The 12,500-nt window shown below is 51.4% G+C and overlaps 1 protein-coding gene across 1 annotated transcript in view; it reads left to right on the forward strand.

Moving 5' to 3' along the window:
- Window positions 1–12,500, forward strand: part of cacna1c (calcium channel, voltage-dependent, L type, alpha 1C subunit) — a gene marked incomplete at both ends in the record, with an annotated part of 123,871 nt that overhangs the window by 108,187 nt on the left and 3,184 nt on the right. The window contains 12 exon segments of the mRNA XM_080538313.1: window positions 267–332; window positions 1,720–1,811; window positions 2,997–3,153; window positions 3,404–3,531; window positions 4,337–4,433; window positions 4,603–4,807; window positions 6,656–6,783; window positions 7,157–7,291; window positions 9,052–9,416; window positions 10,141–10,167; window positions 11,538–11,636; window positions 12,100–12,218. Coding sequence (XP_080394439.1) covers window positions 267–332; window positions 1,720–1,811; window positions 2,997–3,153; window positions 3,404–3,531; window positions 4,337–4,433; window positions 4,603–4,807; window positions 6,656–6,783; window positions 7,157–7,291; window positions 9,052–9,416; window positions 10,141–10,167; window positions 11,538–11,636; window positions 12,100–12,218 — 1,618 coding nt within the window.

Below are 12,500 nucleotides of genomic sequence, written 5' to 3' on the forward strand. Positions count from 1 at the left end.
TATAGATGGTGTAGCATGTGTATAAAGGTGATTTCTAGGTTTCTGTAGATATGCTGTGTGAGTCGCTGCCCCCTTGTGGCCAGGGAGGGCAGGACCTCTGTGTCTCCGTCGCCGTAGAAACAGCGCTAACAGCCCCGCTGCCGATCCTTAACTCTGTTTCTATGGTCTTTCAGTCTCGCGTCGAATGATTGGCTGTGTGTATTTTTTTTTGGTGCCTTGCCATTGGCTGTGGTGTTGACCAGTCACTGATGTCCCTCTCCCCCTAGGCCCTCCCCTACGTAGCGCTGCTCATAGTGATGCTGTTCTTCATCTACGCCGTCATTGGCATGCAGGTAAGACCCCATCCCTCCACCCCTCTCTCTTTCTCTCCTTCTCTCCTTTCCCCCCCGGACACTACCTTGGTCCTCTCTCTCTCCTCCTCCTCCTCCTCCCTCTCTCCTTCTCTCCTATAGCCAGTCCTCTGCTGTCCGTCCGTCCATCCGTCCGTCCGTCCGTCCGCCAGTCAGTCCGTCTGTGTGTCAGTCCTGAGGTCTGTCCTCCTTTCATCCTTTCATCCTCCCATCTGTTATCTAATATCTGTCTTTCCACCAGGGGAGGCTGGTGGAGGTAGAGACTGGAGGACGGGCTCATTGTAGTGCATGGAATGGAATGAGGAATGGCATCAAACCTGTGTGTGTCGACCTCCAGCAGCCTCCAGCAGCCCCTAGCAGTCTCTAGCAGCATCCAGTAGCCTCTAGCAGCCCCATAGCAGCCTCTAGCAGCCTCCAGCAGCCTCTAGCAGCCTCTAGAAGCCTCCAGCAGCCTCTAGAAGCCCCCAACAGCCTCCAGCAGCCTCCAGCAGCCTCTAGAAGCCTCTAGAAGCCTCCAGCAGCCTCTAGCAGCCTCCAGCAGCCTCTAGCAGACCCATAGCAGCCTCTAGCAGCCTCCAGCAGCCTCTATCAGCCTCCAGCAGCCTCTAACAGCCTCCAGCAGCCCCTAGCAGCCTCTAGCAGCCTCCAGCAGCTTCCAGCAGCCTCTAGCAGCCTCCAGCAGCCTCCAGCAGCTTCCAGCAGCCTCCAGCAGCCTCTAGCAGCCTCTATCAGCCTCCAGCAGCCTCTAGCAGCCTCTAACAGCCTCCAGCAGCCTCTAGCAGCCTCTAACAGCCTCCAGCAGCCTCTAGCAGCCTCTAGCAGCCTCTATCAGCCTCCAGCAGCCTCCAACAGCCTCTAGCAGCCTCTAGCAGCCTCCAGCAGCCTCCAACAGCCTCTAGCAGCCTCTAACAGCCTCTAACAGCCTCCAGCAGCCTCTAGCAGCCTCCAGCACCTTCCAGCAGCCTCTAGCAGCCTCCAGCAGCCTCTAACAGCCTCCAGCAGCCTCCAACAGCCTCCAGCAGCCTCCAACAGCCTCCAGCAGCCTCTAGCAGCCTCTAGCAGCCTCCAGCAGCCTCTAGCAGCCTCTATCAGCCTCCAGCAGCCTCCAGCAGCCTCTAGCAACCTCCAACAGCCTCCAGCAGCCTCCCTTCCGCCTCTCCTCGACACAGATTAATCAAAGTCCTAAACTTAATCGCAGGTCTAGTTGGGGACATTCAGGCTTAATCTAGGACTGGGGAACTGTGCCATTGTTGTGTGTGTGTGTGCACGTGTGTATGTGGGGCTGTGCACCATGTTGACTGTGAGCCAATCAGAGCCCTGCCGTGTTGACTGCGAGCCAATCAGAGCCCTGCCCCCCCCCCCCCTGCAGATGTTCGGTAAGATCGCTCTGAGAGACAACAGTCAGATCAACAGGAACAACAACTTCCAGACCTTCCCCCAGGCCGTGCTGCTGCTGTTCAGGTGAGACTCTCCCCTCCTCCTCTTTCTTCTCCTCCTCCTCCTCCCTCTCTCCTTTCTTTATCTCCTTTCTCCTCCTCCTCCTCCCTCTCCTCTCCTTTATGTATCTCCTTTCTCCGCCTCCTTTCTCCTCCTCCTCCTCCTCCTCCTCCCTCTCCTTTATTTATCTCCTTTCTCCTCCTCCTCCTCCCTCTCCTTTATTTATATCTGTAAGAGTCTCTAGGCACAGAGGGAGGTCGACACAGAGGAACAGTTGCAGAATATGTATTTATTGGCTACAGCACGGCTCAGCAACGTCACTGACGTTCTGAGCTCGTCGTTCAAAATAATAAATAATAAGTCCAGCGTTTGGCCGTCACTGCCATCACGCCCGCTGCGTCCCCTTTCGGGACTTGGTCCGCTGCCCGTCTCTCGGCGACACGCCCCCTTCTCGGGACCCGTTCGCTCCTCGGCAGAGCTCTCTCGCTCTCTCCGCTGCTTCCCCTTTCGGGACTTGTTCAGCCGCCTGGCTCTTTGCACCACACCCCCTTCCGGGATCTCGCTGGTCCTCACCACAGCTCTCTCTCTCTCTCTCTCTCTCTCTCTCTCGGTCTGACAGGTTCTCCCTGTGTGGTCCGCTCTCGCGATCGGTTTTCTCCGCCTCCTCCACTCTCCCGAGGGAACAAACACACACAGGTTAAATAGACCAGTGGGATAACGAGTCTGATCACTGACACCTGTCCGCAATCAGCTCATCATCCCCCCTCTAGCGACAGTCTGGCACCCTCTGCAGGCCAGAACGCGCCATGCTCCCCACAATATCCTTTCTCCTCCTCCTCCTCCTCCAACTCCTCCTCCTCCCTCTCCTTTATTTATCTCCTTTCTCCTCCTCCTCCTCCTCCCTCTCTATTCACAGAGACACCAGATGGACACTTCCTGGGTGTAGCCTAGGTAGTGATGACATCATCGACCCACCCCTGCCCGATCCTGTTCTGTAGCATTCTAGTGTGTGTGTGTGTGTGTGTGTACTGTTGTGTTTGACTCCTGTTTGTGTGTGTGTGTGCGTGTGTCTGTGTGTGTGTGTGTGTGTGTGTGTGTATCTGTGTGTGTGCGTGTCTGTGTGTGTCTGTGTGTGTCGGTGTGTGTCTGTGCGTGTGTTGGTGCGTGTGTGTGTGTGCGTGTGTGTGTGCGCGCGTGTGTGTGTGTCAGGTGTGCCACCGGGGAGGCGTGGCAGGAGATCATGTTGGCGTGCGTGCCCCTGCGTCCGTGTGAGAAGGGCTCGGAGGACGAGCCGCCCGGGGAGGATTGTGGGAGCCAGTTCGCCATCATCTACTTTGTCAGCTTCTACATGCTGTGTGCCTTCCTGGTGAGTACGGCGTGGCGGAGGGACAAACCTAACCGTCCAATCATCAACTCAGTCAGTCACGTTTATTTGTATAGCACTTTCTTACATGGATGAATGTCAAAGTGCTTCACAACAACAATAGTAAATTATGAATACAACACAAACAACATGATGCAACACCAAACCCCCGATGCCCCGCCCCCTACCCGCCCTTACCTGACCTGGCTGTCCATTGGGTAACTGGCGTGTTGCCACGGCTACCTGTCCACAGATCATCAACCTGTTTGTGGCGGTCATCATGGACAACTTTGACTACCTGACGCGTGACTGGTCGATCCTGGGGCCGCATCACCTGGATGAGTTCAAGAGGATCTGGGCGGAATACGACCCCGAGGCCAAGTCAGTCTCTCCCTCCCTCCCTCCCTCTCTCTCTCTCTCCCTCTCTCCCTCCCTCCCTCTCTCTCCCTCTCTTTGTCTCTCTCTCTCCCTCTCTCTCTCATTCTCTCTCTCCCACTCTCTCTGTCTCTCTCTCTGTCTCTCTCAATCTCTCTCTCCCTCTCTATCTCTCCCAACTCTCTCTCTCCCTCCCTCTCTCTCTCTGTCTATCTATTTCTCTCTGTCTCTCTCTGTCTCTCTCTCTCTGTCTTTCTCTGTCTCTCTCCCTCTCTGTCTCTCTCCCTCACTCTCTCGGTCAGTTTCTCTCTCCCTCTGTCTCTCTCTGTCAGTCTCTCTCTCCCTCTCTCTCTCTCTCTCTCTCTCTCTCTGTCACTCTCTCTCCCTCTCTCTCTCTCTCTCTTCTCTCTGTCAGTCTCTCTCTCCCTCTCTCTCTCTCTCAGTCTCTTTCCCTCTCCCTCCCTCTCTGTCTCTCTCCCTCTTTCTCTGTCAGTCTCTCTCTCTCTCTCCCTCTCTCTCTCTGTCAGTCTCTCTCTCCCTCTCTCTCTGTCAGTCTCTCTCTCCCTCTCTATCTCTCTCTCTCTCTGTCAGTCTCTCTCTCCCTCTCTCTCTCTCAGTCTCTCTCTCCCCACTCTCTCTCGCTCTCTCTCTCTCAGCCTCACCCCTTCCTAATCTTCCTCCCTCCCTACTCTGTCTAGTTGAGGTCTGTCAGTTCTAACACTGTGTCTGTGTGCGTGTGTGTGTGTGTGTGTGTGTGTGTGTGTGTGTGTGTGTGTGCGTGTGTGTGTGTGTGTGTGTGTGTTCTCTCCAGGGGGAGGATCAAGCACCTGGATGTGGTGACTCTGCTGCGCAGGATCCAGCCTCCCCTGGGCTTCGGCAAGCTCTGCCCCCATCGCGTGGCCTGCAAGGTGTGTGTGTGTGTGTGTGTGTGTGTGTGTGTGTGTGTGTGTGTCATGTCCAAACCGCATCAAAGACTCCAGCACCTTCAACCATCCCTCCAAACCTGCTTTTTAAATCTCTAACTATTGTTCTTGATGTTTTTCCTGACTGTGCGTGTGTTTGGACTGTTGTCTGCAGCGCCTGGTGTCCATGAACATGCCCCTGAACAGCGACGGCACAGTGATGTTCAACGCTACGCTGTTCGCCCTGGTGAGGACGGCGCTGCGCATCAAGACGGAGGGCAACCTGGAGCAGGCCAACGAGGAGCTGAGGGCCATCGTCAAGAAGATCTGGAAGAGAACCAGCATGAAACTGCTGGACCAGGTGGTGCCCCCTGCTGGAGGTTAGTGGTGTAGATGAGAGGGTGTGTGTGTGTGTGTGTGTGTGTGTGTGTGTGTGTGTGTGTGTGTGTGTGTGTGTGTGTGTGTGTGTGTGTGTGTGTGTGTGTGAGTGAGATAACGGTTCTCCAAAGGTTAGTCCAATAAGAAGCCTTCCGGATGGTTCTGTGTACAGTAGACGTTGTAGGAAGGCATAAACTGTGTGTGTGTGTGTGTGTGTGTGTGTGTGTGTGTGTCTGTGTGTCATCATGAAACTAGAAGCAGTCAGACAAATAGCCCTGGTCAAGGTTCAGCATCTGTTTTCTAATGTACACATTCCACGCAAGTCTCTACGTGAAATGAACGATAAGACCGTACTTTTGTTTAGAAAATGGACTGGACTGAACACTCATACCACACGTGACATAATATTCCACAGCAAACAGGAGGGCGGACTCGGAGTTCCTAACTTTGAGTGGACTTATTTTGCCACCAAACTCAGCCATCTCTTGAACATGCTGAACAGTGACGACCAGTGTGTGAGGGAGATGGCTAGAGCCTCACTGTTCTTGGACTTACGGAGACGCAAGGTCCGCTTGGCGCGTCCATCAGAGTCTAGTTTCCTGGGATTTAAGAGGAAAGCCAGTGGAAAGTTGGACACTCGCTCCTCAGGATTCGGAGTGTGGTCTGACTGGCCAGACCTCAACGATCTCTGCGGCTGGAATAACGTGGCCCGGGAGTGGGTGGGGTCGAACTCAGAGGCGGTGGCTGTCTCTGAGGAGATCATCACTGACCCCAGCATCTCTGTGAGGGCAACCGTTAACATCTGTGGCACAGATCATCTTCTCCCACCAATCAATACCCAGGGACACCTCATGATGGCGCTACAACAAAGACAACGAAAGCACTGGACTAAACTGAAATTGCAAGGGAAGCTGGCATGTCTCCCTGCTGCTGATCACTCTGTCTCTCACGCAGTGTTCAAAAGTGTAACTCTTGATGAGTGTATTGTCACCTTCACTTTAAAAACTAGGCTGCAGGTTTTACCAACAAAGCTTAACCTCTCCATCTGGCTTCCTGACAGTCATAGCCCACACTGCATACATCACAGTCACGAGCAGATAACTGAAACCCTGCCCCACATCTTGAATGGTTGTCATGCATATAAAGGGCTCTACATATGTAGGCATGATCGAATTGTGGATCTGATTTCAGAGGGTGTCATTTCCATATTCAGGCCTACCGCAACGCTGTACAAGCACTCCACTGTAAAGCCTAGCATGTTCAGTCTGTGTAGTGACGATTCAGAAGTGTTCTCTAATATTTCATCAAACACCCCCGATGCTGTAAATGAAAATCACAGAGAGGTGCTTGTTCTAGAAGTTGGCTGCACCTTTGACCATAGCCTAGAGGAAGCCTTTTCAACCAAGATATTGAAATACCAACAGCTGGAGCAGGCCATATCACAACTGGGTTACAGATGTAAACTTTTAGTTTTCATATTTGGCAGCCTGGGCCATGTTCATAAGTTTGTTGTTAGAGGCCTTCAAATGGCTGGTCTATCTAAGAGAAGGGCCAAACAGTTAGCAAAGTATTGCTCAGTATCTGCTATTATTGGTAACCGCTCAATATGGAGAAGGCGGTGCTTTGCCTGTTTTACAGTATTGATACTGTATCAGTCAAAATCCACTGTAATCATAATTTAGTGTGAATAACATACTGTGTTGTAGGCATAACTGGTTGTTGGCTCAGCACTACTGTAACTTTTTCATAAAGTTGAGATTCATAATGTCAAAATGCACTGATAGTATTTATGTCCTTTAGATATTGTACATGTATGTGGACATGAATAAAGCATTTAAAATGTGTTCCAGATGACGAGGTGACTGTGGGGAAGTTCTACGCTACGTTCCTGATCCAGGAATACTTCCGGAAATTTAAGAAGCGTAAGGAGCAGGGGCTGGTGGCCAAGGTGGCCCCCAAGACCGCCCTCTCTCTGCAGGTCAGACCACACACACACACACACACACACACACACCATCTAGGTTCACAGTAAAACATGACATCAAAGAAGTAGAAATGTATGTATCAACGGTCATTCAGATAGTCCTGGATATGTAGAACCGGCTTCAACACACCAACACACACACACCCACACCCACAGCCACACCCACACCCACACACATTGTAGTTACGACAGCGAATGGTCCTTATTTCTTGTGTGTGTGCATGTGTGTGTGTGTGTGTGTGTGTGTGTGTGTGTGTGTGTGTGTGTGTGTGTGCGCGTGCGTCTTCCTCTGTGTGTGTATTTGCCTGTGTGAATGTGTTTGTGCATGCGTGTGTGTGTGTGTGTGTGTGTGTGTGCTTTTAATCAGGCGGGCCTGCGGACGCTCCATGACATGGGTCCTGAGATCCGGCGGGCCATCTCTGGTGACCTCACGGTGGAGGAGGAGCTAGACAAGGCCCTGAAGGAGCCCGTGTCAGCCGCCTCGGAGGACGACATTTTCAGGGTAAAGGTCCGCTACACACACCCTCACACACTCCGCCTGTCCTCCTCCTCCTCCTCCACCGCTTCTGCGCTGGAGCTGCTGCCCTGTAGCAGGGGGAGGGGCTATACGGGAGGGGCTATACTTCAGGGGGGAGGTCCACAGTGTAACATTGCCTTTGCTTTGCCCTGTCCATCAAATCCCATCTACCCAGACTATAGATGTCAGTATAGCTCAGTGTTTCCCCTAGGTTTGCTGCCTTGGGGGGGTGGCATGGACCGTGGCATGGACCCCCCCCCCCCCAGGGGGTAAGACCCTGCCTCATACCAGCGTCATGTCCAGGGGTGTACTTGTACATTAAGCCGCCTCACGCTACGGAAACAGGAGATAGGCTCCTGCCCTATGGGCCATTAGGCTCCAGAACCATCGGTTCTCAAGGCTACTTACTTACAGTATGTGGTCTTGACTACCTGTCCACTTTCTCACCTGGTTCTTGCTCTCTCTCTCTCTGGTGTGCCGACACCATCCTGCTCTCTCTCCTTCTCTCCCTCCCTACCCTCCCTCCCTACCCTCCTCTCTCCCTTTTGCTGTCAACCAAAAGGTAAACAAAACAGCCAGAGTATTTATAATCTAATAAGAGGCATACATTGATCCATATCAATTTATAACATAATTATAATTGAATATTGGATTGCTGTGGGCAATCCAGTCAGATAATGTCATTTTGAAAAAAATTGTATGTCCAACTAAAAAACAGACATTTCCAATGCTTCAATCAACTGTCCATGGACTGTAAATATGCCATTATGGTATTACCATGAAGCCCAACTCTAGCAGAATAAGAAAGATAGTATATCTACTTTAAGTAAAATAATAAAGTGCCTCCAGTTAGCTCTTTAGCTGGCAAGTGTGCAAGGAGACTAGCTCATCTCATCACCTCTGAGCTAGCTAGCTTGCTAGTTCTTTGACACTATTTACACTATGGAACTATAGTCAGACACTTTCTAGTCACGATAATAACGACCAATTTTAACCAACTTTCTCTGTCAGAACACTCAGCAATTATATTTGCTAACGCTTGAACTTGCTTACTTTCAATCTGCAGACATCTCAGCCGGCAAAAACTCTCGCGTCTCACGCGCACACGTGCGCAAAATCTTGTATTATTCTCCAGCGCTGACAGAGCGCGAAGTTTCGAGATAGGTCTGGCTATGCGAGACTACGGCGGACTAACGTTACCAACGAGCCTATGGGCTTGCCACTCGCCAGATTCGGGTTGGGTGCGTTTAAAAAACGCAGATATTTTAGCCAGCTTGTCAGATGTTTGGTGTCTACGTCCGTAATAATTCCTCTTTCTTGGGGGGGCGGGGGGTTCCGTTGGGAGGGCGGCCCGCCCCCCCAAGGCAATGGTAGGGGAAACACTGTAGCTGAATACCTCCTTCTCTCTCACTCCTTCTCTCTCCCTCCTTCTCTCCCTCTTTCTCTCTGTCGATACTTCTCTCTCCTTCTCTCTCTCCTCTCTCTCCTTCTCTCTCTCTCCTTCTCTTTCCCTCCTTCTCTCCCTCTTTCTCTCTGTCAATACTTCTCTCCCCTTCTCTCTCTCCTTCTCTCTCTCTCCTTCTGTCTCTCTCCTTCTCTCTCCCTCCTTCTCTTTCTCTTTCTCTCTGTCAATACTTATCTCTCCTTCTCTCTCTCCTTCTCTTTCTCCCCTTCTCTCTCTTCTCTCTCTCTCTCCTTCTCTCTCTCTGCCTCTGTCTTTCTATACTTCTCATCCTCCCCCCCAGCGGGCAGGCGGGCTGTTCGGTAACCACGTCAACCTCTACAACCAGAGCGACAGCGGCGGACGCAACACCTTCCCACAATCCTTCACTGCGCAGCGGCCGCTCCACATCAGCAAGACAGGCAGCGCCGGGGAGGCAGAGTCTCCCAGCCACGAGAAGCTGGTTGGCTCGTCCACGTTCACGCCCAGCAGCTACTCCTCCTCCGAGTCCAACGCCAACATCAACAACGCCAACAACACGGCCGTGGGCCATGGGGGGCCGGGGGGCCGCTTCCCCAGCCCCTCCATCAGCACCGTGGACGGCCACAGCGGGCCCCCCCTCACCCCCATCCTCCTGCCGCGCTCTGCGTGGTGCTTCCCTCCAAAGAGGTGGGTTCATTCTCTCTCTCTCTCTCTCTCTCTCATTCTCTCTCTCTCTTTCTCTTTCTCTGTCTCTGTCTCTCTCTCTGTCTCTCTCTGTCTGTCTATCTCTTTGTCTCTCTCTCTATCTCTCTGTCTCTTTCTTTGTCTCTCTCTGTCTTTCTATCTATCTCTGTCTCTCTCTATCTCTCTGTCTCTTTCTTTCTTTCTGTCTCTCTCTGTCTTTCTATCTATCTCTGTCTCTCTCTATCTCTCTGTCTCTTTCTTTCTTTCTGTCTCTCTCTGTCTCTGTATCTCAATCTCTCTGTTTCTCTCTCTCTGTCTCTATCTTAATGTCTCTCTCTCTCTGTATCTCTATCTCTCTGTGTGCCTCTCTCTCTATCTCTCTGTCTCTCTCTCTGTGTCTGTCTGTCTGTCTGTCTCTCTCTCTCTCTCTCTCTCTCTCTCTCTCTCTCTCTGTGTGTGTCTCTTTCTGTCTCTCTCTCTCTCTCTCTCTCTTCTACTGTGTTCTCTAGAGTTGTGACCTCACCACTTCTTCTTCTTCTGTCCTTTGCTCTGTGTTTCTGAGTGACATCATCATGGCGCCTCTCCTGATTGGTGCGTCAGGTTTAGCCCCGCCTACCCGTAGCGTGTAGCCTCCTGAGCCATGACACTCGTCACTGCCTCTCCTTTCTCACTTCTCTCACTTCTCTCTCTTTCCTTCCCTCTTCCCTCCTCCTTCTGCTGAGAGCAGGACCTGTTTCTTTGACTCCCTCATGCGGTATGTTCAAGACGAGAGAGGGAGTGTGCGTGCGCAGGTGTGCGTGCATGTGTGTACGTGTGTGTGTGCGTGTGTGTGCGTGTGTCTGTGTGAGAGTGTGTGTGTGAGAGTGTGTGTCCCTACAGACCAGTGCTACAGCTTCATTCTGCTCTGTAGAATTAGAGCTGCTGCTGCTTCCTGTAGAGCTTGTACACCTGGTCACCCTCCCTCTGCTCTACAGTACTGAAATCCACCTGGTCACCCTCCCTCTACTCTACAGTACTGAAATACACTGTAACACACCATAACACACCATAACACACCATAATACACCACAATATACTATAATACACCATAATACGCCATCTGGGGCGGCGGTAGCCTAGAGGTTAGAGGCCGGCAATCGAAAGGTCGCTGGTTCGATCCCCGCCTCAGGAGGTGCCCTTGAGCAAGGCACTTAACCCCCAATTGCTCCAGGGGCTCTGACTATGGCTGACCCTGTGCCTTGAACAAAAAATACATTTTGTTATGACAAAAACATTGAATCTAATCATCTAAAAAATCTAATCTAATATACCATAACATATATCCAGTCCATAATACACCATCATACACCATAATATTCTAAAAATATACTATACTATACCATACTATACTATACTAAAATATACTATACTATACCTACTATACTATACCATACTATACTATACTAAACTATACCATACTATACCATACTATACTATACTAAAATATACTATACTATACTATACTATACCATAATATACCATACTATAATATACTATACCATACCATACTATACTCTACTATACCATACTATATTATACCATACTATACTATACTATAATATGCCATACTATAATATACCATACTGTACTGTACTCTACTGTACTGTACTGTACTGCACTCTACTGTACTGTACTCTACTGTACTATACTGTACTATACCCTACTGTACTGTACTGTACTGTACCCTACTGTACTCTGCTGTACTGCACTCTACTGTACTGAACTTTGCTGTACTCTGCTGTACTGTACTCTACTGTACTGAACTCTGCTGTACTCTACTGTACTCTTGCAGTAGCAGTAAGGCTGTAGTAACATGGTAAGTGTGAGAACGCAGTTGTCCTTCAACTGTGTCACCGTGGTTACGCGGCTGTGCTTCCTGATAAGCTGTTTCCTGTGTGACCCGCTGTCAGGCTATTCTCCATCCTGCTGCTAACACTGCCCCTGGGGACGCCCCCGGGAAACCCTGCCATGCCTCAGTCACCTGGACATTAACCGTGTGTGTGTGTGTGTGTGTGTCTCTGTGTGTGTGTGTGTGTGTGTGTGTGTGTGTGTGTGTGTGTGTGTGCGTGTGTGTGTGTTCCACAGCTCTGACTCCAGTGACAGCAGGCTGACCATCATCAGGAGAGAGGAGGAGACAGACGAGACGTATGATGAGAGAGACCACACCATCCTCACCTCTGACATGTACTTACCTCCTCCTCCTCCTCCCTCTCTCTCCTCCTTTCTCTCCTCCTCTCCTCCTCTCTCTCTTCCTCCTCCTCCCTCTCTCTCCTCCCTTTTCTCATCCTCTCCTCCTTTCTCTCCTCCTCTCCTCCTTTCTCTCCTCCTCTCTCTCTCTCCTCCTTTCTGTCCTCTCCTCTCTCTCCTTTCTCTCCTTCTCTCTCCCTCTTTCCTCCTTTCTCTCCTCCTTTCTCTCCTCATTTCCTCCTCTCTCTCCTTTCTCTCCTTTCTCTCTCTCTCTCTCTCTCTCTCTCTCTTTCTGTCGGTCTCTCCACTAAGAGGTTTTTCCTGTACATATCCAATATTAATGGACGCATGTGTGTGTGGGTGCGTGTGTTTGTGTGCGTGTTTGTGTGCGTGTGTGTCCTCGTTTGTGTGTCTGTGCGTGTGTGTGTGTGTTTGTGTGTGTGTGTGTGTGTGTGTGTAGGCTGGTGTATCAGGATGAGGAGTGTAAGCAGCTGGCTCCTATGGAGGAGGGGGAGGATGGGGAGGAGAGGAGGCCGTGGCTGTCCCCAAGGAGAGCCTTCCTGTGTCCCACAGCCCTGGGTAGGAGTCTTTTGTCTTTTTTGGGGGGGGCACCTAATCTATCTCCACACTCCTTAATCCATCCCTGGGTAGGACCTCACACCCCCCCCCCCCCCCCCCCCCCCTCATAAACAGATACACACTCCCTCTCGATCCTGTCTCACCCCCTCCCCTCCTCTCCCTCCTCCTTCCACCTCTCTCCTCACCCTCCACCTCTCTCTCCCCCCTCTACCTCCCTCTCTTCCCCCTCTCTCCTCACCCTCCACCTCTCACCCTCTACCTCTCTCTCCCCCTCTACGTCCC

This window comes from Nansenia antarctica (genome assembly GCF_963989245.1).
Source record: "Nansenia antarctica genome assembly, chromosome: 8".
NCBI classification, from domain to species: Eukaryota; Metazoa; Chordata; class Actinopteri; order Argentiniformes; family Microstomatidae; genus Nansenia; species Nansenia antarctica.